General features: G+C 39.3%; 1 protein-coding gene across 8 annotated transcripts in view; it reads left to right on the forward strand.

Annotated features, from left to right (window-relative positions):
* The window catches only part of ppip5k1a (diphosphoinositol pentakisphosphate kinase 1a), a 251,625-nt gene that overhangs the window by 25,067 nt on the left and 202,672 nt on the right, over positions 1–23,886 (forward strand). For all 8 annotated transcript variants that reach the window (XM_073024800.1, XM_073024802.1, XM_073024804.1 and 5 more), the window contains exon 2: positions 6,089–6,537. In XM_073024800.1, coding sequence (XP_072880901.1) covers positions 6,394–6,537 — 144 coding nt within the window. In that variant the 5' untranslated portion in view covers positions 6,089–6,393. The remainder of the gene's footprint in view (positions 1–6,088; positions 6,538–23,886) is intronic.

Consider the following 23,886-nt stretch of genomic DNA (forward strand, 5'->3'; position numbering starts at 1 on the left):
CTCCATCTGCCATTTTTCTGCCCATATCTGCAACTGATTCATATCGTGCTGTATTCTTTGCCAGTCTTCTACACTATCCACAACTCCATCAATCTTGGTGTCATCTGCAAGTTTACTGATCCACCCACCTACATTTTCATCCTGGTCATTTATATACATCACAAACAGCAGAGGTCCTAACACTGAAACACCACTAATTACAGATCTCCAGGTGAAAAGAGTCCCTTCAACTGCTAACCTCTATCTTCTATGCGCAAGCCAGTGCTGAATCCAAATAGCCAATTCGCAGTGGACCCCATGCAACATAATCTTCTGGATTAATATTCCATGAGGGACTTTGTTAAAAACGCCTTACTAGAATACATGTCGACAACATCCACTGCCCTACCTTCATCAATCTCTCTCATCACCTTGTCAGTCTAGTTGGTAAGTTGTCTGCCCCACACAAAGCCATGCTGGCTCTCCCTAATTAGGCTATGGGTTTCTGAATGTTCATAAATCCTATCCCTAATAATTTTCTTCACAATTTTCCTACAACTGACATGAAACTCACTGGTTTATAGTTCGCAGGATTTTTCATTGTTCCCTTCTCAGAGGTATGACATTAGCCACTTACCAGTCCCCTGTGACGTCACTTGTGGCTAGAGAGGACATGCAGATACTGGTCAATATTGTTTCTTGCCTCCTTCGATAACCTAGGGTAAATCCCATCAGGCCTTGGGGACTTCTCCAACGTAGTACTCATTAGGAGGTCTAACACTTCCTGCTCTAAATGCTGCACTCAGCACTGGTCTCCTGGTCCTCCATATCCTTTTCCTTGGTAAGTACTGAAGCAAAGTGCTCATTAAGCACCTCATTCATATTCTCCACATCCAAGCAAATGTTCCCCTCTTTATCTTGGAGTGGTCCTACCCTCTTCCTAGTTACTCTCTTGCTCTTGATGTATGTTCAAAGTGCCCTTTATTATCAAAAATGTATATAAGCTATACAACCTTGAGATTAGTCTGCTTGCAGGCAGCTACAAAACAAGAAACTTGAAAGAACTCAATTTACAAAAAACCTAACACCTAATACGCAGAGAGGAAAAAGATCAAAACAAATCACGCAATCAATAAAGCAAACATCAGCATTCAGACTGAAATTGAGTCCATAAAGCTGAAGCGGGGAGCAGCCGGAGTGGGCCCATAGTCTCAGTCTCAATCCATCACGCGAGGCAAATTGTTGCGAAGCTTGCAGACAGTAAGCTTTGAGCAGCCAGAGCACGATACAGCCTCAGCACAGAGGAGAGCGGAGTAAAATGTTGCAGAGCAGAAATCACCTGATCCTCGCCTCTGGTCCCGACACTGGCCTGAAGTTTAAATTGTCCAAGCACGGTCCTGGACCCACCATAGTGATGTACACTGGGCTGCTTCCAGCCCATACTTGACATTTCCAAATCGGCATGGCACTTGGATGGATCAAACCTCACTCCCGGTTTTGGTGGCTGGGCTCCAAAACAATTCTGCTTCAACTTTTCTCCACTCCACTTGCTCCAACTATGTCTCTGATTCCAACTCCCTCTTCTCCTGGAACACACCTCAACCTTGCTCTGGCTCTGTCTCGCACCCACCTGCCTTGACCCTTGGGTCAGCCTTGCCTTCACTTGCCTCTTCATTGTTTGTGGAGATTGTTTACCACAATTTTCCATGTATGTATATTTCTATATGGATATAATTTTCCATATATATAGAATGCCTTGGGATTTGCCATAATATTACTGGCCAAGGACTTTTCATGGCCCCTCCTGGCTTTCCTAATTGCTGCCTTTAGTTCTTTTCTGGCTTCTTTACAATCATATACTCTTTGATCCTAACATCCGAAGTTTTGTGTACTTTTTCCTTTTTCTTCTTGACTAAATTCATCACCTGTCTGGAGATCCAAGGTTCTCTTATCTTTCCATCCCTGTCTGTCCTTCTCACAGGAACATACCATTCCTGTACTCTGTGCAATTGATCTTTAAACACCTTTCACATGTCTGAATTGGACTTGCCAGAAAAATGGTATTCAAAATTAACTTTTCTTTCCTGCCTACCGCCCTCGTAATTTACACTAATCTAATTTAAAACTCTCCTGCAAGGACTATACCTATCCTTATCTATAGCTATGCTGAAAGTTAAGTAGTTGTGGTCACTGTTCCCTAACTGCTTAGCCACTGAAAGGTCACTACCCAAAACCAGATCCACTACAGCCCCTCTACAGTAGATGATTCCAACAGGCTCACAGGTGAATTGTCACCTCTTGTACTGTATCTGGTGCTCCTGATGTAGCTTCTTGTATATTGGTGAGACCTGACCTGGATTGAGAGACCTTTTCGAGCACCTATGCTCTGTCTGCCAGATAAAGCGGGATCTCCCGATGGCCACCCACTTCACTTCTACTTCCCAATCCCATTTCAACATGCCAGTCCATTGGCCTCCTCTACTGCTGCGATGATGCCACACTTAGGTTGAAGGAGTAACACCTTGTATTCCATCTGGGTAGCCTCCAATCTGATGGAGGCTTCTCAAACTTCTGGTAATTGATCCCCCTTCACCATTTCCAGAGAGAAATGGTGATATTAAAGATAGAAAGATATTAAAGATAGAAATAGAGCTGTTTCTGAAGATTCAAGCCGTTAGGTGGCATCATCCTAAGCTCCCCTTCACCAGTTTCACCTGTCACCTACCATCTTGTACTTCTTCTTCCCCTCCCTCCATCTTCTTGCTCTAACTTCTCATCTTTTTTCCAGTCCTGATGAAGGGTCTCGGCCCAAAATGTTGACTATTCACTCTTGTCAATAGATGCTGCCTGGCCTGCTGAGTTCCTCCAGCATTTTGTGTGTGTTTCTTTGGTTTTCCTGTATCTGCAGATTTTCTTGAAACACACTTCAAACTGTCTGACCCATCTTACCTGTTATTTCAATACTTTTTATCTACCTTTCTTTCTGATTCTTCACTTACTAACTTGGGACTCCAGTTTTCAGCCCCTTGCAGAACTAGTTTAAACCCTCCCGAGTAGCATTAGCAAACCTAGCCAGGATATTGGTTCCCTTCCAGTTCAGGTACAACCTGTCCCTCTTGTACAGGTCACCCCTTCCCCAGAAAATATTCCAATGCTCCAAGAACCTGCAGCCCTGTCCCCTGCACCATCTCCTCATCCACTCATTCATCTGTGCTATCACCCCATTCCTACCTGCACTAGCTTGTGGGACTGGGAATAATTCAGAGATTACTACCTTGGAAGTCCTTTTCTTCAGCCTCTTTCCTAACTATAAACTCGCTGCATAGGACCTCTTTCCCTTTTCTGCCCGAGTACTAATATCCACCATGACCTCTGACTATGAGAATGTCCTGCAGCTGCTCTGATGCATCTTGGACCCTAGCACCCGGAAGGCAGCGTGCCATCCTAGTTTCTCTTTTGCAGCCACAGAATCTCCTGTTTTTTCCCCTATCTGTCAAGTACCATATCACTACTGCTTTGTCTGACATTACCCTTCACTGCTGTGCCTCAGAACCGATCACAGTGCCACTAGCCTGGCTCTACTGCTGTGTCCTGGAGGGTCATCTCACCCCCAGCAGTATGCAAAGAGGTATACTTGTAGCTGAGCCCCACCTTGGAGATTTGCACATTGAAATATTACTGCTGACTCTCAATGTTGCACTGAGAGAATTAAGCTGAAGCTTAGCTTAATCTCTCAAGTGGATATGTGGAAAAGCAGGGGAGTCATCCTTGCATCTAGTAAATCCTTCAGTTCTGAGGAAGGTTAATTGGAGAGGCATTGGAAATGGTCCAGAGATAGTTCATGAAAATGATCCTGGGAATAAAAGGGTTAATGTATGAGTAGCGTTTGAGGGTTCTGGGCTTGCACTTGCTGGAGTTTAGAAGAATGAAGGTGGATCTCATTGAAATCTATTGAAATTTGGAAGACCTAAATAGGATGGATGTGGAGAAGGTGTTTCCTATAGTGGGGGAGTCTAGGACCAGAGGGCACAGCCTCAGAATAGATGGATATCCCACTAGAACAGAGATGGGGAGAAATTTCTTTCACCAGAGGATGGTGACTCTGTGGAATCCATTGCCACAGATGGCTGTGGAGGCCAAGTCATTGGGTACATTTAAAGCAGAAATTGATAGGTTCTTGCTGTCTTGCTGGTGTCTCTGGAGTCTGGTTTCAATTGCAGTTCATATTAACATGATGAAAGGCTGTATGGGCATGACTGAAGTAGTTAAGTTCCTAATGGATGTAAACCATTGAAATAAGAGTATCCTTATTTCTCACCAGTTGATATTATTCCAGCAATCTAAACCGTGGAGGAAATTAATTAGAATTTGATTTATTATCACCTACTTATGTCATGAAATTTGTTGTTTTGTGGCAGTAGTGCAGTGCAAGGACAGAAAATTAGTATAAATGACAAAATAAGTAGTGCAAAAAAGAAACAATAATGAAGAAATGTTCATGGATTGTTCAGAAATTTAATGACAGTAGGAAAGAAGTTGTTCCTAAATCATTGAGTGTGGGTCTTCAGGCTCTTGTATAACCTTTCCAATAATAGTAATGGGAATGATAAACCAACATTGGAAGAAGTAAGGAAATGAGAGAATGTCATTGCGATTACATCATTGCAGGGAACAACCGAATTTCAAATATTCATTATTAGTTGACTCCTGTGACCACACTGCCATTATAACTTTGATAATCTTCACTTGTGCTGAGTTCTGTACCCTGACACTGAGTTCTACCTATTGGTGAGGATAAAGGTAGTGTTCTGTCTCTTGCTATCTTGTACTTTCAAATTGTTGGTAAAAATGGGTGTGAGTCTTTTCAGTGGGTTGGTGTAGCAGTTCCAAAGAGCAGCACTGCGCAATTGAGTACAAGGTACAATTGATCTCCAGTCTATGCTGAATTAGCACAAGTATTGGGCTGTTTCTACATTCTCAAAGTTCAAAGTAAATTTATTATTTATTATCACCGTACAACCCTGAGATTCATTTTCTTGCAGGCAACCACAGTAAATACAAGAAACAGTAGAATCAATGTAAGACCGCACCCAACAGGACAGACAGATAATCAATGTGCAAAAGATAACTAACTGTGCAAATACAAAAAGAAAGAGAAAAATAAATAAATTTTGAGAACATCAGATGAAGAATCCTTGAAAGTGAGTCCATAGGTGTAGAAATAGTTCAGTGATGGGTTGAGTGAAGTTATCCCTTGTGGTTCAAGAGTCTGATGGTTGAAGGGTAATAACTGTTCCCAATGAGGCTCCTGTACCACCTTCCTGATAGCAGCAAGAGGAGAGCATGGCATGAATGGTGGGGGTCCTTGATGATGGATGCTGCCTTCCTGCAATATCACTGTGTAGATATGCTCACTGGTGAGGAGACTTCACCATGATGGACTGGGCCATATCCACTACATTTTGTAGGGCCTTCCATTCAAGGGCATTGGTGTTTCCATACCAGGCTGTGATGCAGCCACACATCTGTAGAATTTTGACAGAGTTTTAGATGACATGCTGAATCTTTGAAAGAAGAGATAGTGCCATGCTGTCTTTGTAATTACACTTGTGTGCTGGACCCAGGACAGATCCCCGGAAATGATAACACGGAGCAATTTAAAGTTGCTGACCTTCTCCACCTCTGATCCGCTTATGAGGACTAGCTCATGGACCTCCGGTTTCCTCCTAAAGTCAATCATCATCTCCTTGGTCTTGCTGACATTGAGTGAAAGGTTGATGTGACACTACTCAGCCAGATGTTCAGTCTTCTTCCTATTTGTTGATTTGTCACCATCTTCGATTCAGCCAACAACAGTGGTGTTGACTGTTATATTTTCTAAGTCATAAAGTGTAATGGAAAAACTTGAAACAGCAGTAAAGGAGTCCTGATATAATTTTAGCTAGACTGGCCCATTCTTTAATGCTGAAAGTTTGAAAATTTCTTTTTAAGGAACTGATGCAAGTAAAAATGCGATGTTAAGAACTGGAGACACATAAAATATAATTTTGGTATCTTCCACTTAAAATAATTCATTGTTTTGTTTCTATTTGTTTCCTTTCTACTGCAGTTACTCTTGGGATGAAGAGGAGCTCTATGGAGGGTGCAGGAAAAAACCTTCCATTAAGCAATTTCTAGTTAGGCTCCACCTATGCAAGTCTGTGGTTGAGCTGAACTACTACGTGTATTCAAGACCTGGACTGTGCTGTAAGGACAGATTGTAAACTCAGCAAATCACTGGAATAGCAATGATACCAAGGCTGGAATTAGTACTATGGGAAGTTTAGTTATCTCTCTCTCTCTCTCTCGCTGTCTCGCTTTTGCTCTTTTTTAAACTATGACTAATATCCGTGATGAAAGGTCAAGCAGGTTGTCATGACAACCCCCACCTCTTTTGAGGGGGATCACTCGGCTCCTAAATTCTTTGTTTCTTCCGACGAGGATGAAATTGACAATCTGGAATCAAACATGAAGGCAGAAGACCTTGACCTTTACGATGATGAAAATGATTCAGACTCGGTAAGTGACTGTATTGCTATTAACTTTAACCACTTTTAATCTCTTCTGTTATTAATAATATAACAAATATATTGCTTAACCCCATTTATGCAGAAAAATGCTAACTATATCAAATTAAAAACATATTTTAGTGGAATGTAGGAGATTAGTTTTGCATTGAAAGTAATATTGCTTATATGATGTAATTTTATTGAATTGGTTGTACTTAAGATACATCTTTTTAAAGGTTTTTGGAGAAAGGTTTTGTGGAAGGAAATGCTTTATTTATATGTTATCCTTTCATGTTCAAAGAAAGTTGGCCAATTACGGCCAATATATACACAATGCTGGAGGACCTCAGTAGGACAGGAAGATTTCCTTCCCTGCCCAAACTGAACCGGATGAGTTTTACAACAATGCAGTGCTTTCATAACACCAATTCTTATTTAAAGTTTCAGATTTATGTACTCATTTGAATTTAGATTCTCTAGTGGCTCTGGTGGGCTTAAAGTTCACATTTCTGCTTTGCTGGTGCAGCACTTGTCCATTGCAGATCATAAACTACTTTAAAAGCACAGGAAGTTAGATTTCCTGGAGTTCAGATGACAAATTGAACACTTGACTGTACCAAAAAAAGCATTTTCCTTAAAGCAGCATTAGGAATCAAAGCAATAGCTTGCCATGCAAACGCTACATAAATAAATGCATCAAAGACTAGCTACTGAGGGATGAACTATCTGATCTTCAGTCAGATAGCAAACTGCTCTTCTCAGGACTCAGTGACTGGTGAGGAGGAAAGACGGGCTATGGTTCCTTGGCATTCACCAATGTAACTGCTAAAATATGTTGTGTGGACATCAGACCAAAACCAGCCCTGGCTTTGCGAATAAACAACCAACATCTCAGACTGAGACCCTTCATTAAGTCCTTTACATTAAATGCTGCTATACATAGCTAGGTGCATTGTTCTGCAAGATTGGATTTCGTGCTTTTTTAAATAGTGGTGTGCCTGTTTATTAATATATTATGCCTTCTTGAAATGCATTTTCTTGTTTTCTCTTGCAAAGTTACAGTACCTTATTGGTACAGTACTGTTAGGTAGATCTGCATCTATTTGTTTACTGACTTGCTCTTTATCTGCAACTATAAGCAGTGAACAGTGGTAGGCTATTTGGCTGTGTAGATTTCTCAATCAAACATTATTCTGTCACATCAGTGACATTGGTTTATTTTTCCATGCAGCCTTATCCTGTCAACCTCAAACTTTCAATGGAAGCTGAACATAATTTGTCCTTCTATGTTTGCACAATGGAGTTCAGATAACTTATCCCAGATGCAAGTGTACCAGGGACCTATTTTATATTTGACAGGACTTCATAATAAATTGAGATGTTCCTTTGCCCATTTTGTGCATTCTAGGCTGAGCAGCTGCCGTGTCTGCCATAAATTTCAGTATTTCTCTAAGTTGTATTAGAAATTGTGCATCCAGTTTGTTCTACTTTCAATCATTGTTGCATGGCACAATGATATGCTGTGAATTTGTGTGTATAACACAGCAAAGATTAAATGTTCTATTTGACAATCGTAGGAATTGAGCTACTTAGTACGTAATAACTTTTGTTTGTGTCAAATGTTCTTGGCATTATTACTTCACTGCTGATTGGCAATTGTTGATGGATGCCTTAGATAGTAATTTTTATAGATGAACAGCATATAAGATGGAAATATAAGGCTGCATTGCTGGGCACATGTGTTTACAAATACTGTTCTATTCTATACACATGTCAGCATGTTGGTCTCACAGGGAGTGATGTGGAACTGACCCCAGTACTAGCTTTCCTCTGTCTATGCCGCTCATTTCAGCAGTTACGTTGATGAATGCAAGGAACCATAGCCTGTCTTTCCTCCTCACTGAGACCTGAGAACAGCAGTTTGTTACATGAGTGAAGATCAGATAGTTCATCCCTCAGTAGCTAGTCTGTGATGCATTTCTTTATGTAGTGCTTGCATGGCATGCTATTGATTTGATTCTTAATGTTGCTTTAAGGAAAATCCTTTTTTAGTATAGCTAAGTGTTCAATTTGTCATCCAAACTCCAAGAAATCTGACTCCTGTGCTTTTAAAGTAGTTTATGATCTGATTTTGTTTAATGGACAAGTTATTGGACCAGCAAAGAAGAATCTGTACCATTGATGCAGAAATGTAAATTTAAATCTTATCAGAGCAGTTGGATTACTTAAATTCAAAAGAGTCAATAAATCTGGAAATTTAAAAGAAAGGTAGTTATGAAACCACAGGATTGTTGTATAAACTCATTTGGTTTGAGGAGGGATATCTGGCTGTCCTGATTACTACATGATTCAGTTCAAGGGCAATGGGGTGAACAATAAAGGATGGCATTGCCAGCAATGTGAACAAACTAAATTATGTTGACTGTCACTCAGTGCTGCTTCTTAAAGCATTTTCTGCAGTCTGTTTACCTAAACCTAAGTGCTCTCAATTTCAACAATTGCTGGTAACCATTGAAAATCAGATATAATTTTGGTTTCTGTTTTCTCAAACTTGAAATCCCTGGCCAACTCTGAAGTAGAAAGCAGCTTTTTTCAAAAACTCTTGTATGCTGTTCCATTAATTTCTTTAACAGAATTCGATATTTATCATTTCCACTGATTAGAATAAAGTAGTAAATCAAAGAGAACAAAATTGGCCTTGTATGTTCCTTACCAACTCTCTGCCACCTTCTTTTCCCACCCTATAAACATCTTGTTCAACTGTCAACATTTTAATGGCTTGGTTTTGTAATTTATAATTGGTTCTGGGGTTGATTGTGTGACCTCAAGTTTTATAGGGTGATTAAAACAGAAAAGAACTAACAAAATGCAAGGTGACAATAAACTTATTAGGGTGTGTTTTGTAATATAACAAGTTCGGTGTTACAGTTCATCAGGAAAATGAGTAAAATGTTTCAAGTATATTTAGAATCAAATTAAGCTTTTTTACACCTTATTACTTACTTCCTGTTATGCCACTAGCATTTGGGCAGCAATGAAGGTCCAACATATCTGGCAGTGTTCAGGCCTTACTACATCGTGTCAGTAGCTACCTCTCAGTTTTCCTTACTGTCAGCTATGCAAGTCCCGGTTGAAGACTGGGAAATACCGTCACACACTGATGCGGAAGGATTCTTCATTGCTGCTTCCATAACAGTTTTGCTTTACTAGTCAGAATTATTGGCCCTGACCTGAGCCTCTGTACCTGGAGGACTGGTGGACCACCAAAAGCCAAAGCTTAAAGCTCTGACTGCAGACAACATAGCTGTCTGGGTCATTGAGGCAAAAAGCCTCCAACAAGTTACCGTACGCTATCTTGAGATTCATTTTCTTGTGGACTTTTACAGGAAAATAAGAAATACAACAGAACTTACGAAAAGCTATACATAATGAAGACAGACAAACAACCACTGTACAAACAAAGATAAATCATGTAAATAATAAAATATAAATAATACTGGGAAAATGTGTTGCAGAGTCTTTGAAAGTGAGTCTACAGTTTGTGGAGTCAGTTCAGAGTTGAGGTGAGTGAAGTTATCCATGCTGGTTCAGGAGCTGATGGTTGAAGGGTAATAACTGTACTTGAACCTGGAGGCTCCTGTACCAGCTGCCAGATGGTTGTAGCGAGAAGAGAGGATGATGGTCTGGATGGTGGGGTTCCTTGATGGTGGATGCTGCTTTCTTGTGGCAGCGCTTCTTTAAATGTGCTCATTGGTGTTGGGTACAATAGGAAAATAAGTAATGAATCTAGGCGAAGGGAAATGGGATGAAATAGAACTGGGGGGGGGGTATACCTGACTGGAAGCTTTGACCATTTTTTTTTGCACGAGAAAGGTAAAGTCTGAAGGTTGACCTGATGGAGATCTTTAAGATCAGGAAAGGTCAAGCACAAGAGACTTCTTTTATGTTTGTCAGGAAAAGATAGAAGTCATAGAGAGGGAAACAAATAAAGAGGTAGAAACAAGTAAATCCTGTAGGGAGCTCAGAAACACCTATTTTTATCCTTAGAGTTGCAGGAAAGGTAGGTCTAATCTGGTTAAATATCAGGAAGATGGATTTACTTCTTCCCAGCTATATCGGGAACAGCCTCACAATAACTTAGTCAGCTAATCCCTCTTTTAGATATGAGATTATTTGTAGCTAGCCCTAGGAGCAAAAGGTTATTCAAACTTCTGACTTGTAGCAAAAAAATATAGGTAAGTAAATAACACTGGATTAAACGAAGGCTGGTATTATTTGCAAATGCGTCAGGCAAATAACTACTTAGTCACATGCAGTTCATAGGTGTATAATTTGCTTGGCTTTCAGTTTTTGCAACATTCTGAGTTACTGACTCCTGAATGATTATTAACTTGTTTTCCTTACTTTTTGAGTGACTCCTCGCAGTGCTGTGACTGAATATGTGATGTGCAGCATGTCACATGAAGAGCATTTGATAGCTCTGGGCCTGAATTCGCTGGAATTCAGAAGAATGAGGGGTTACCTCATTGAAACCTATTGAATGGTGAAAAGCCATGATAGAGCAATGTGGAGAGGATATTTCCTATGGTGGGGAAGTCTTTAGACCAAAGGGCACAGTCTCAGAATAGAACAAAGATGAGAAGGAATTTCTTTAGCTAGAGAGTGGTAAATCTGTGGAATTCTTTGCCACAGGCAGCTGTGGAAGCCAGTCTTTATATTTAAGGCAGAGGTTGATGGATTCTGATTGGTCAGGGCATGAAGGGATATGGTAGAAGGCAAAAGAACGGGGCTGAGAGGAAAATTGGATCAGCCATGATGAAATGGTAGAGAAGACTAGATGGGCTAAATGGCCTAATTCTGCCTTTTTATCTTATGGTTTAATGGTCTATTTATCTATTGCTTTCCTAATTATCTAATTTTGTGTCTCAGGATGCCCCTGTCAATGATTCTGAAATGTTCCACCTTGGTATGCATGAAATAATGTTTTTCCACTTATGTTGAAATCCAGAACTAGTTGGCATAACTATGAAGCTGATCACCAATAAACTCAATGGAAATTCAAAGTAAACCTGTACGTGGAAGTTTAGGGAATATGGCAGGTGATACCATGGAGCTGTACTTGCTGCCACTGGTGTTAGTGTAAACTGAACTACCCAACCCAACCTAGGTATCAGACTGGAAAACCTTCTCTGACATGCTTCCAGCACTTGTGTCTTCCATTAAACAAAAAGAAAATATTGTACTTGTTACACCAGATGCCCTAAATAATGTAAAGCATAAGTTCCCTTTTGTAGTCCCTCCATCACAATGAGCAGTAATATTCAACTAGCTTAATAATTAATCACTCTACTTGCATATTAGCCTTTTGTGAGTCTTAACTAGTACACTCTGATCCCTATGCATTTCCTTGCTGTTTAATGTCTCACCATTTAAATAAAGTCCTTCTCTACTTTTCATCCCTCTACTTGTTACCACATCTGAAGATAAATCCAAGGAAGGCGATGGGCCCAGATGGCGTCCCGGGACGGGTTCTCCAGGCCTGTGCAAGCAAGCTAGCTGGAGTGTTTGCTGACATCTTCAACTGCTCCCTGCTTCAGTCTAAGATCCCCTCGTGTTTTAAGAAGGCAATGATAACCCCGGTGCCGAAGAAAAGCAAAGTGGCATGCCTGAATGACTACCGACCTATGGCTCTAACATCAATTGCTATGAAGTGCTTCGAGTGATTGGTTATGGCACACATCAACCATAACCTACTGGTCAACCTTGATGCTTTGCAATTCGCCTACCGGAGCAACAGGTCAACGGCAGATGCCATCTCTCTGGCACTACGTTCCTCCTTTAGAACATCTGGAGAATAAAGACGCATATGTAAGGCTCCATTTCATCGACTACAGCTCTGCCTTTAATACCATCATTCCAAATAAACTGATTCCTGAGCTCCGGAACCTGGGTCTCAGCACTCAGATCTGCAGCTGGATCTTCAACTTCCTCACAGACAGGACCCAGGCTGTAAAGATAGGGGACAAGCTCTCCTCTACAATCACTCTGAGCACCAGTGCCCCACAAGGCTGTGTACTCAGCCCCCTGCTGTACTCCCTGTACACCCATGATTGTGTAGCCAAGTTTCCATCGAACTCAATATACAAGTTTGCTGATGATACCACAATTGTAGGCCGCATCTTGGGTAATGATGAGTCTGAGTACAGAGAGGAAATTAAGAACCTGGTGGCATGGTGCAAAGACAATAACCTATCCCTCAACGTCAGCAAGACGAAGGAATTGGTTGTTGACTTCAGAAGGAGTAGTGGACCGCATGACCCCATCTACATAGGTGGTGCGCAGGTGGAACAGGTCAAAAACTTTAAGTTCCTCGGGGTGAATATCACAAATGACCTGACTTGGTCTAACAAGCAGAGTCCACTGCCAAGAAGGCCCACCAGCGCCTTTACTTCCTGAGAAAGCTGAAGAAATTTGGCCTGTCCCCTAAAACCCTCACTAATTTTTATAGGTGCATCGTAGAAAGCAATCTTCTAGGGTGCATCACAACCTGGTATGGAAATTGTCCTGTCCAAGACCGGAAGAAGCTGCAGAAGATCGTGAACCTAGCCCAGCACATCACACAAACCAATCTTCCATCCTTGGACTCGCTTTACACCAAATGTTGTCGGAGCAGTGCTACCAGGATAATCGAGGATAAGTCCCACCCAGCCAACACACTTTTTGTCCCACTTCCCTCCGGGAGAAGGTTCAGGAGCATGAAGATACGTACGGCCAGATTTGGGAACAGCTTCTTTCCAGCTGTGATAAGACTTCTGAACAGATCCTGACCCAGATCTGGGCCGTACCTTCCAAATATCTGGACCTGACTTGCACTACCGTACTTCCCCTTTTCTATTTTCTAATTATGATTTATAATTTAAATTTTTATTATATTTACTTCGATTTGTACTTCAGGGAGCGCAAAGCGCAGAAACAAATATCACTGTGATGATTGTACGCTCTAGTATCAATTGTTTGGTGACAATAAAGTATTTGTATTTGTATTGTATTTGTATCTGTCCACTTGCATAACCTATTTATCTCTTTTGTAGCCCGTTTGTATCTTCATAATTTGCTTTGCTCCTTCTTTCAAGGACAAACTCGGTTTCATTAGTCAATCTATTATGAAAAGCATTTTCTGTGATTGGTTATCTTCACTCTTAAAATTCCTAAATTCAAATAGCATAAAGGTGAACTGTATGTTAGTATATATTTTGTTAGTGTATAGTAGGAATACCCTGCAGTATGTTAGAGTTGAACATTAAGAAGCATGCTGAAAATGCTGAACTATTTTGATCAGGGTCTGTTGTGTTCTTTCTGATTACCATATACATCCCTGAGATTTATTTCCTTAAGGGCCATATTAGAGTAATAACCATAAATCCATAATAGAATAATATACAGAACATGATAGAATCAATGAAAGATAACATAAACCAGCATGCAGAAGACACAAACTGTACAAATACAAAACAAAAGAAATAATATATAAGCAATAAATATCGAGAACATGAGATGAAGAGTCCTTGAAAATGAGTCCATAGGTTGCTGGAACATTTCAATGAAGAGAAGTTGAGTAAAGTTATCCCCTTTGGTTCAAGAGCCTGTGGTTGAGGCTGTTCCTGAACTATTCCTGAACCTGATGGTGTGAGTCCTGAGGCTCCTGTACCACTTTCCTGATGGTATCAGCAAGAAGAGAATATGTGGTGGGTCCCTGATGTTGGATGCTGCTTTCCTGCTACAATGTTTTGTGTGATTGTGCTTTACCCGTGATGGACTGGGCAATATCCACTACTTTTTGTAGGATTTTTTTTGTTCAAGGGTATTGGTGTTCCTACACCAGGCCCTGATGCAGCCATTCAATACACTCTCTACTGCACATCAATAGAAGTTCGTCAGAGTTTTAGATGTCATGCTGAATCTTTGCAAATTCTTAAGGAACTAAAAGTTCCATGCTTTCTTCATTATTATACTTAACTGCTGGTCCTCTCAAATAGTAACACAGAGGAACTTAAAGTTGCTGACCATCTCCACCTCTGATGAGGCCTAGCTCATGGACCCCTGGTTTCCTCCTCATGAAGTCACTAATCAACTCTTTGGTCTTGCTGACATTAAGAGGTTGTTGTTATGACACCACTCAGCCAGATTTTCAATCTCCCTCCTATATGCTGATTCGTTACCACCTTTGATTTGGTCTACAAGAGCGGTGTCATCGGCAAACTTAATTATGACATTATGCTTAGCCACATAGTCATAAGTGTAAGTGAGCAGAGCAGAGGGTTAAGCCTTTGCTGATGGAGATCGTGGAAGAGATGTTGTTGCCAGTCCAAACCGACTGGGGTCAGCAAGTGAGAAAATTGAGGAATTAATTGCACAAGGAGGTATTGATGCCAAGTTCTTGAAGCTTATTGATTAGTTTTTGAGGGGATGATGGTATTGAATGCTGAGCTGTAATCGATAAAGATTATCCTGATGTATACACCTTTGCTGCCTAGATGTTCTAGGGTTGAGTGAAGAGCTAGTGAGATGGCATCTACTGTGGACCTGGTGATCCAGTAGGCAAATTGGAGCAGATCCAAGTTGCTTCTCAGATAGGAGTTGATGTGTTCATTACCACCCTTTTAAAGTACTTCATCACTGTTAATATAAGTGCTGCTGGATGATAGTTATTGAGGCAGGTTATCATGTTCTTCTTAGGCACCAGTATAATTAAAGCCTATTTGAAGCAGGTGGGTACCTCAGACTGCCAAAGAGAAAGGTTAAAGATATTGGTGAACGGTCCAGCTGGTTGATCAACACAGGTGTTTAGTACTTGGCTAGGTATCCCATCTGGACTGGGTGCTTTTTGTGAGATCACCCTTCTGAAGGCTGCTTGCTCATCAGCCTCAGAGAATGAAATTTCTGTGAGAGTTTGTGATGGCTCTTCCGTGCTTTGACAGTCAGAGCAAACATAGAAGACATTGAGCTGATCTGGAAGCAAAGCTCTGTTTGTTGCCTAAGTCATTTGATTTAACTCTATAAGAGGTGATAGTATTCATGCCTTGCCACAACTGTTGTGCAGCCTTCACTGATTCAAGTTTCGTCTGGAATTGTCACTTTACCCGTGGTTTTTCAGCAATTGGACCTGGATCTTGTGTATTTTCTTGGTTTCCAGACTTGATTGCCTCTGATCTGGCCCTCAGCAGATTGCGGATCTCATGGTTCATTCAGGGCTTCAGGTAGGAGAAGACTCTGAATGATTTTGTGAGGGCACAAAATGAGAACTTGAACACGGCCCAGTCCACTGACTTGAAACAATCCCATAACCGCTCTTCTGCCTCCCTTGACTGGCTTTTTGCTGTCCTAATCTCTGGAGCTTTGCTCTGTAGCCTCTGCCAGGTACCAGAAGGACAGCCAAGTGATCTGATTTACTGAGATGTGGTCTGGGCACGGAATGGCCCAGACTACATTTCCTACAAGATTAAAAAATAACTAATGGTGGATGTGCATCTGCATCTTCACCTAAATCAATTTAGCCTTGATAGATTTAACTTGTTATATGGAATAGTATTGCAATCTCGTGGATTGAGTTAGATACTCTCCTAAGAGGGTTGTCTATTGGTGGCTCTCTGGTAGCTATAGAGGCCGATTTAGGACCGACATATTCTGGTGTAGTGTGGAGATGAGTAAGTGGTGACTGTGGAATTAAACCTGGAGTGAATTGTCATTTTCAATGCTATTTCTGTTGTCTTTACAAAAATGTCCATTGTATTCATGACTATTCTTCAGGTATATGAAGTGTAAAAGAGAGGCGAGAACGGATTTTTAGACCACTGGAAAATGAAGTTGGCGTAGTTGTAATGGGGGCAAGGAAATGGTGGATGAACTGATCAAGTATTTTGCATCAGACTTCACTGTAGAAGACACTTGTAGTATGCTGGAAGTTCAAGAGTTTCAGGGTCAGCCGTGTGTGGAGTTGCCATTGCTAGGGAGAATCTTCTTGGGAAACTGAAAGGTCTGAAGGTAGATAAGTCACCTGGATCAGATGATCTACACACTAGGGTTCTGAAAGAGGTGGCTGAAGAGATTGTGAAGGCATTAGTAATGAACTTTAAAGAATCATTAGATTTTGGAATGGTTCTGGAAGATTAGAAAGTTGCAAATGTTACTTGGCTCTTTAAGAAGGGAGGGAGGTAGAAGTAAGGAAATTATTGGCCAGTTATTCTAACCTCAGTGGTTGGGAAGATGTTGGAGTTGATTAAGGATGTGTGCTTTCAGGTTACTTGAAGGCACATGATAAAATAGGCTGTAGTCAGCGTGCTTTCCTCAAGGGAAAATCTTGGCTGACGTATCTATTGGAGTTCTGAAGAAGTAACAAGCAGGATAAATAAAAAAACAGGTGGATGCTGTATACTTGGATTTTCAGAAGGCCTTTGATAAGATGCCACACATGAAGCTACTTAACAAGTTAGGAGCCCTTGGTATTACAGGCAAGATACTAGCATGGATAAAGCAGTGGCTGATTAGCAGCAGACAAAGAATGGGAATAAAGGAGCCTTTTTTGGTTGGATGCCAGTGTCTGGTATTCCTCAATGGTCTATGTTGGGGCCTCTTCTTTTTGTGTTGTTTGTCAAAGAATGAATGTGTTTGTTGCAAAATTTGTGGATGCAAAGTAGGTGGGAGGCAGGTAGTTTTGAGGCAGTAGAGAGGCTATAAAAGGACTTGGAGTAGAAGAATGGGCAAAGAAGTGGTGGATAGAATACAGTGTTGCGAAGTGTATAGTCATGTACTTTGGTGGAAGAATTAAAAGGGTAGATTATTTTCTAAATGGAGAGAAAATTCAAGAATCTGAGTTGCAAAGGGATTTGGGAGTCCTTGTGCAGGGTTCCCTAAAGGTTAATCTGCAGGTTGAGTTGGTGGTGAGGAAGGCAAATGCGATGTTGGCATTCCAGAAGAGGTCCAGAATATAAGGGTGAGGATGTAATGTTGAGGCTTTATAAAGCACTGGTGAGGTGTCACTTGGAGTATTGTGAGCAGTTTTGGGGCCCCTTATCCGGGGAAGAGTTCAAAGGAAGTTATTGAAAACTATTCCATAATTGAATGGCTTGTCATATGAAGAGAGTTTGATGGCTCTGGGCCTGTATTCACTAGAATTCAGAAGAATGAGAGGTGACCTAATTGAAAACTATCGGTAACATAATGTGGAGAGGATGCTTCCTATGGTGGAAGAGTCTAGGACCAGAGGACACAACAGAATAGAGGGGCATCCTTTTAGAATGGAGATGAGGATAAATTTCTTCAGCCAGTGAGTGGTGAATCTGTGGAATTTTTTTGCCATAGGTGGCTGTGGAGACCAAGTCTTTAAATATTTAAGTCAGAAGTTGATAAATTTGTGATTGGTTTTGGCATAAAGGAATACAGAGAGAAGGCAGGAGATTGGGGGCTGAGAGGAAAAATAGATCAGCCATTGTGAAATGATGGAGCAGGCTCGATAGGCCAAATAGCCTAATTCTGCTCCTATATTTTATGGTCTTATTGTTGTGATCTGCATGGATGTAAGCCCTGATATTCTGGGCAATATTCTATCTGTTTTGATGGTGAAACAATGGGTATACTATAGTTAGGAAGTTTCTAAGGACAACAGTAAACCTGAGGCCCTGAATGTTGAATTAATGCTGAGTAGTAATACAAAAAGTGAACTTGATCTTTAATATTAAATTGGTTTTCATCCAGGAAAACAAACCAGTACCACAGTCCAGCAGTTGCTTAAGTCTCAATAATCTAACTCTAGGAGCCGGACATCTATCTGATTTGAATCTAGACTGAAATTTGGAACGTGGCTGTTCATTCTGCTGCTTTCACCCTGGATAGATGTATTTCAAACCATAGCCCCAAGATTTGTTATGTTGCATCTTGAGGTATCCGCTTGTAGCGAGGAAGGTGCATTTAAATAGTGGAGTGAGATTTACATATGGCATCAAGTTGTCCCATTGCTGTCTACCCCGTGGAAGTGAGCTGAGGTAAATTTTATTTCTCATTTCATTTAAAATAAAACATTTTTTGGCCATGTTACATAATCTTCATCAAAATTTCAGTGACTATTTGGTTGCTGCCCTGTAGGGAGATGTTAATAATCTCATGGCACCAGGTGGCCTAATTTCCCTCCAAAAATATCTCTGAATTATACCTTGTGTCTCCATGAACAGCCTAGATACAGTGGCAATTCATTGGAAAAAGTCTACAAGTTATAATGCATCAGAAATTTAGTGAAGGGAACGAGTTAAAACTGCCAAAAGACACCCTTTGCTCAACTAATTATAGGTTTAAATGTTGAAGAGGTAAAAGATAATGAAGTAGAAGATTTTGGCTTGCTGAGCAAATGAGCACTGCTCAGGAAATGTAGCTCCTGTTCTCAACGTTCTGGTGATTAAGTGATTTTTTTTTTACAGGAGTGAAAAATACCAGGGTTATTGTCGAGCCATTTATTATCTGTGCCATTTAGAAATGATTTAAGTTTGAATCAAATTAGTTTTACTTCAGTGGTTTGGCACAAAGGGAAGAAAACTATATGGCTTTCATGATACTGTCTTTTCCCACTTACCTGTCAAGAATTTTTGTAGAATGACTAGATATCTTTTCTAGCTCAACCATCAGATGATCGTTTTACAAAAGCTCCTATGATCCAATTAGCTTATCTCTGTATCATGTTTTCACTATGTTGATTGATAAGTCTAAATGTCCTTCAACTTAAGTTGATTCCTTGCTTTAGTTTATGTGATGTAATAGGAATCAAAATTTTCCATAGAAACTGACTTTTAAAGTGTTCATTATTATTCTAATATCCTGTAGCCTTCATTAAGTTCAGTATTGAACTCTTTTGCCTGAATATTCACTGTTTTGTCTGCTTTTAGCAATTTTTACACATTGAATTTTGGGAAGTACAATTGACTTCATGGTGGTCTACTTGGATTACTGGAGTCATATAGGACAGAAGCAGATTAAATGGTCTACCCTGACCATGTTAACCTTCTTGTACCACCAATACTACTCTCTTAATCCAGACAAAGTGGCTGCCCAGCCAGAGTGCTTCTTATTTGTGGCTGATTTATTAATGCACGTTATTCAAGCTTGTTTAATGTCATTACCTGTACAAAAGCGTAAAGGTAAACAAAATAATTGTTACTCTGGATCTGAAGCAGCACAAAAAAAGACACAAAAGATAAAGAACATAATAATAATAGTAATCAAAACACCATAAACATAAATACAGAAGATAGCTTATATATTTTAATATCCATAACGTGATGCCAAGTACATGAGGTGACTCTGACAGGAAATGATTAAGTAGTGATTGTTGGTGAGCAGGGTGATGCATGGAGAGGTGGGTTAGTGGGTGGGAGTTCTGATCATGCCTTGTGCAGGAAGGCACAGAGTCGACTGTACTTCCTAAGAAGGTTGGCGTCATTCAATGTCTGTAGTGAGATGCTGAAGATGTTCTATAGGTCAGTTGTGGAGAGCGCCCTCTTCTTTGTGGTGGCGTGTTGGGGAGGAAGCATTAAGAAGAGGGACGCCTCACGTCTTAATAAGCTGGTAAGGAAGGCGGGCTCTGTCGTGGGCAAAGTACTGGAGAGTTTAACATCGGTAGCTGAGCAAAGGGCGCTGAGTAGGCTACGGTCAATTATGGATAACTCTGAACATCCTCTACATAGCACCATCCATTCTTCTATACTTTCTCCTTGGCTTTGTAAAATTTTTAAAGATGCATTAAGTATAGGTAAACTACCACAATCTTTTTATGAAGCTTCTATTTCCTTAATTCTTAAAAAAGATAAAGATCCCACTGAATGTGCATCTTATCGGCCTATATCTTTGCTGAATATGGATTTTAAGATTTTTAGTAAAATCTTGGCTATTAGATTAGAAAATATATTGCCTCGGATTATTTCTGAGGATCAGACTGGATTTATTAAAAATCGTTATTCATCTTTTAATATTAGAAAATTAATTAATATTGCTTATACTTCTTCATCTAAAATCCCAGAATGTGTCATCTCCTTAGATGCCGAAAAAGCATTTGATAGAGTCGAATGGTCATATTTATTTAATACTTTGCAACATTTTAATTTTAGTTCAAAATTTATATCTTGGATTAAATTAATATATCAGAAACCTTTAGCTTCGGTTTTCACTAATAATCAAAGATCCCCTTTTTTTCAGCTATTTCGGGGTACAAGGCAAGGTTGTCCTTTAAGCCCTTTATTATTTGACATTGCTTTGGAACCCTTGGTTATAGCTATTCGTGAATCACCCAATATTTTAGGTATTACCCGTGGGGAGACGATGTATAAGGTATCATTATATGCAGATGATTTGTTATTATATATATCTGATCCTGAAAGATCTATTCCTGCTATTTCTTCTTTGCTTGCTCAATTTAGTAACTTCTCTGGGTATAAATTGAATTTTAATAAGAGTGAACTTTTTCCATTAAATATGCATACTCCAATTTATAATCGGGTACCATATAGAATTGTTACAGACTATTTTACTTATTTAGGTATTAAAATTACTAAAAAACATAAAGATTTATTTAAAACTAATTTTTTGCCTTTAATAGATCAAATTAAGCAACTTGCTAATAGGTGGTCTCCACTATCTATGTCTTTGGTAGGTAGAATTAATGCCATTAAGATGATGATACTACCTAAATTTTTATACCTATTTCAAGCATTACCAATTTTTATTCCTAAATCTTTTTTTGATACAGTTGATTCTAAAATATCGTCGTATTTGTGGCAGAACAAAAATCCTAGGTTAGCTAAAAAATATTTACAGAAGCCTAAGAAGGAGGGCGGTTTGGCTCTACCAAACTTAAGATTTTACTATTGGGCAGTTAATATACGGTATTTGATATTTTGGACACAAGAATCGATTACAGTTGCTGGCCCACAATGGGTAAATTTGGAATGTAAATCTGTGCAAGATTTCTCATTGATTTCAATCTTAGGATCTTCACTTCCCTTTTCGTTATTTAAAATGAATAAACAGATAACTAATCCTATAGTCAAGTATACATTACGAATCTGGTTTCAATTTCGTAAATTTTTTGGTTTGAATAAGTTTATACTGTCAAGTCCTATAACATCTAATTACTTTTTTCGACCATCTTCCATAGATCAAGCCTTTTATTTATGGAAAACAAAAGGTATAACATGTTTTCGTGATCTGTTTTTGGATGATAACATTATGTCCTTCGAACAATTATCTAATAAATATAATTTATCTAAAACCCATTTTTTTAGATATCTACAAGTTAGAAATTTTTTATATAATGAACTAAAGTCTTTTTCGAAAGAATGTCCATTGGACATTACAGAAAGAATTTTAGCTCTTAATCCTTGTCAAAAGGGTCTTGTTGCTATCATTTATAATATGATTATGAATCTACAACCAGATATATCTGAAAAAATTAAGAAGGAATGGCAGGAAGAACTGCATTGCCCTATTTCTACTGAGCAATGGGAAAAAATTTTATTATTGGTAAACTCATCCTCTATATGTGCTAAACATACTCTAATACAATTTAAGGTCGTACACAGAGCTCATATGTCTAAAGATAAACTTGCTCGATTTTACTCGTATGTTAATTCAACCTGTGATAGATGTCATTCTGATATAGCTTCGTTGACTCATATGTTTTGGTCCTGTCCTTGCTTACAAAACTATTGGAAAGATATTTTTAATATTATTTCAAGAGTTTTAAATATTAATCTCCAACCACATCCTTTTACTGCAATTTTTGGCCTACCAATGATAGATAATAAGTGTTTATCCGCTTCATTCCAACGAATGATTGCATTTATTACACTAATGGCTAGAAGATCCATTTTACTGAATTGGAAAGAAGCCAATCCTCCAACAGTATTTCAGTGGTTTTCCCAAACTATTTCCTGTTTAAGTTTAGAAAAAATTAGAAGTGTGGTTTTCGATTCTTCAGTTAAATTTGAGGAAACTTGGAGACCATTTATTCAGCATTTTCATATGAATTAAACGGTCTGATCCTGAACCTTATTGTCACTATCCTGAATTGTGTGGATGGAGGTTGGGAGTCATAGGCACTACTGTATATATATAACATTATGCGATTGCCCATGTTGGTTAGTTTTTTTCTATTTAGTTGTTGTTTTTTTTTTGGGGGGGGTTTCTCTTAATCATTTATATTATTATATGAGTTTGAGAGATTCTATGTATGGATCAATATATATTTGAATGTTTATCAATCTATTATGTACTCTCAAATGTCTTGTAACAATATTTTTCTTCTGTTTTTTTTAAAAAAACTAATAAAAAGATTTGAAAAGAAAAGAAAGCACCATCCAGAGACAGAGAAGTAGTTTCAGCGACAGGTTACTATCGATGCAATGCTTCTCAGACAGGATGAAGAGGTCAATACTCCCCAATGCCATTAGGCTTTACAATTCTACCGCCAGGACTTAATAACTTTTTAAAAGCTATTATTAATGCTTTTTGAGATAGTGATTTAGATGCATATCATATTTTTTACTGAGTTAAGTATTGTATGTAATTAGTTTTGCTACAACAAGTGTATGGGACATTGGAAAAAAAGTTGAATTTCCCCATGGGGATGAATAAAGTATCTATCTATCTATCTATCTATCTATCCATCTATCCATCCATCGCTTGGGGAAAGTAACTGTTTTTCAGTCTGGTGGTCCTGGTGTAGATGCTATGTGGTCTCCTCCCTAATGGGAGTGGGATAAACACATTATTGTGAATGTTATTAAATAGATCTGGAAGGTAGCATGCTATCACTGAAACTGACTGTCAGAGACTCAGTGAGGTTTGCATTTATCCATGTAGCTATGCTGGCTTTGGAAAAAATAGTTCTTATAATGTTGGCATTTGAAGGAATGTCAGCTATTTTGTGTAAAATGTTTCTCATAATATTCTAAATGCAATATTCATTAGGTGCCTTAAATTCTGATTAGTTTTTGATGTTAAATTAACATCAGCCAAGGAATCATGTATAAATTGTGGGCAGAGGGCTTAGGGAAAATTAAGTAATGAGACAGAGTTGAGTTTGGATGAGAATGAAAACCCATGTTCCATTTTGTTCCTCATATGTTGAGACTCACTTCATCCAATTCCAATGTAGCATCTGCAGGCATTTTTGTCTCTGTTCCTGATTCCTCCCCCCCCCCCCCCCCCCCGATATGAAGTGGTATTTAAATTTCCAGTCATGTTACTCAGTTTAATGAGTCTGTTCAGTACTGCATCTTCCCCATGGACTTCATTATTCTGAGATTCAAATTGTGAGCAT

The sequence above is a fragment of the Hemitrygon akajei genome, chromosome 21 (genome assembly GCF_048418815.1).
Source record: "Hemitrygon akajei chromosome 21, sHemAka1.3, whole genome shotgun sequence".
Lineage (NCBI taxonomy): Eukaryota > Metazoa > Chordata > Chondrichthyes > Myliobatiformes > Dasyatidae > Hemitrygon > Hemitrygon akajei.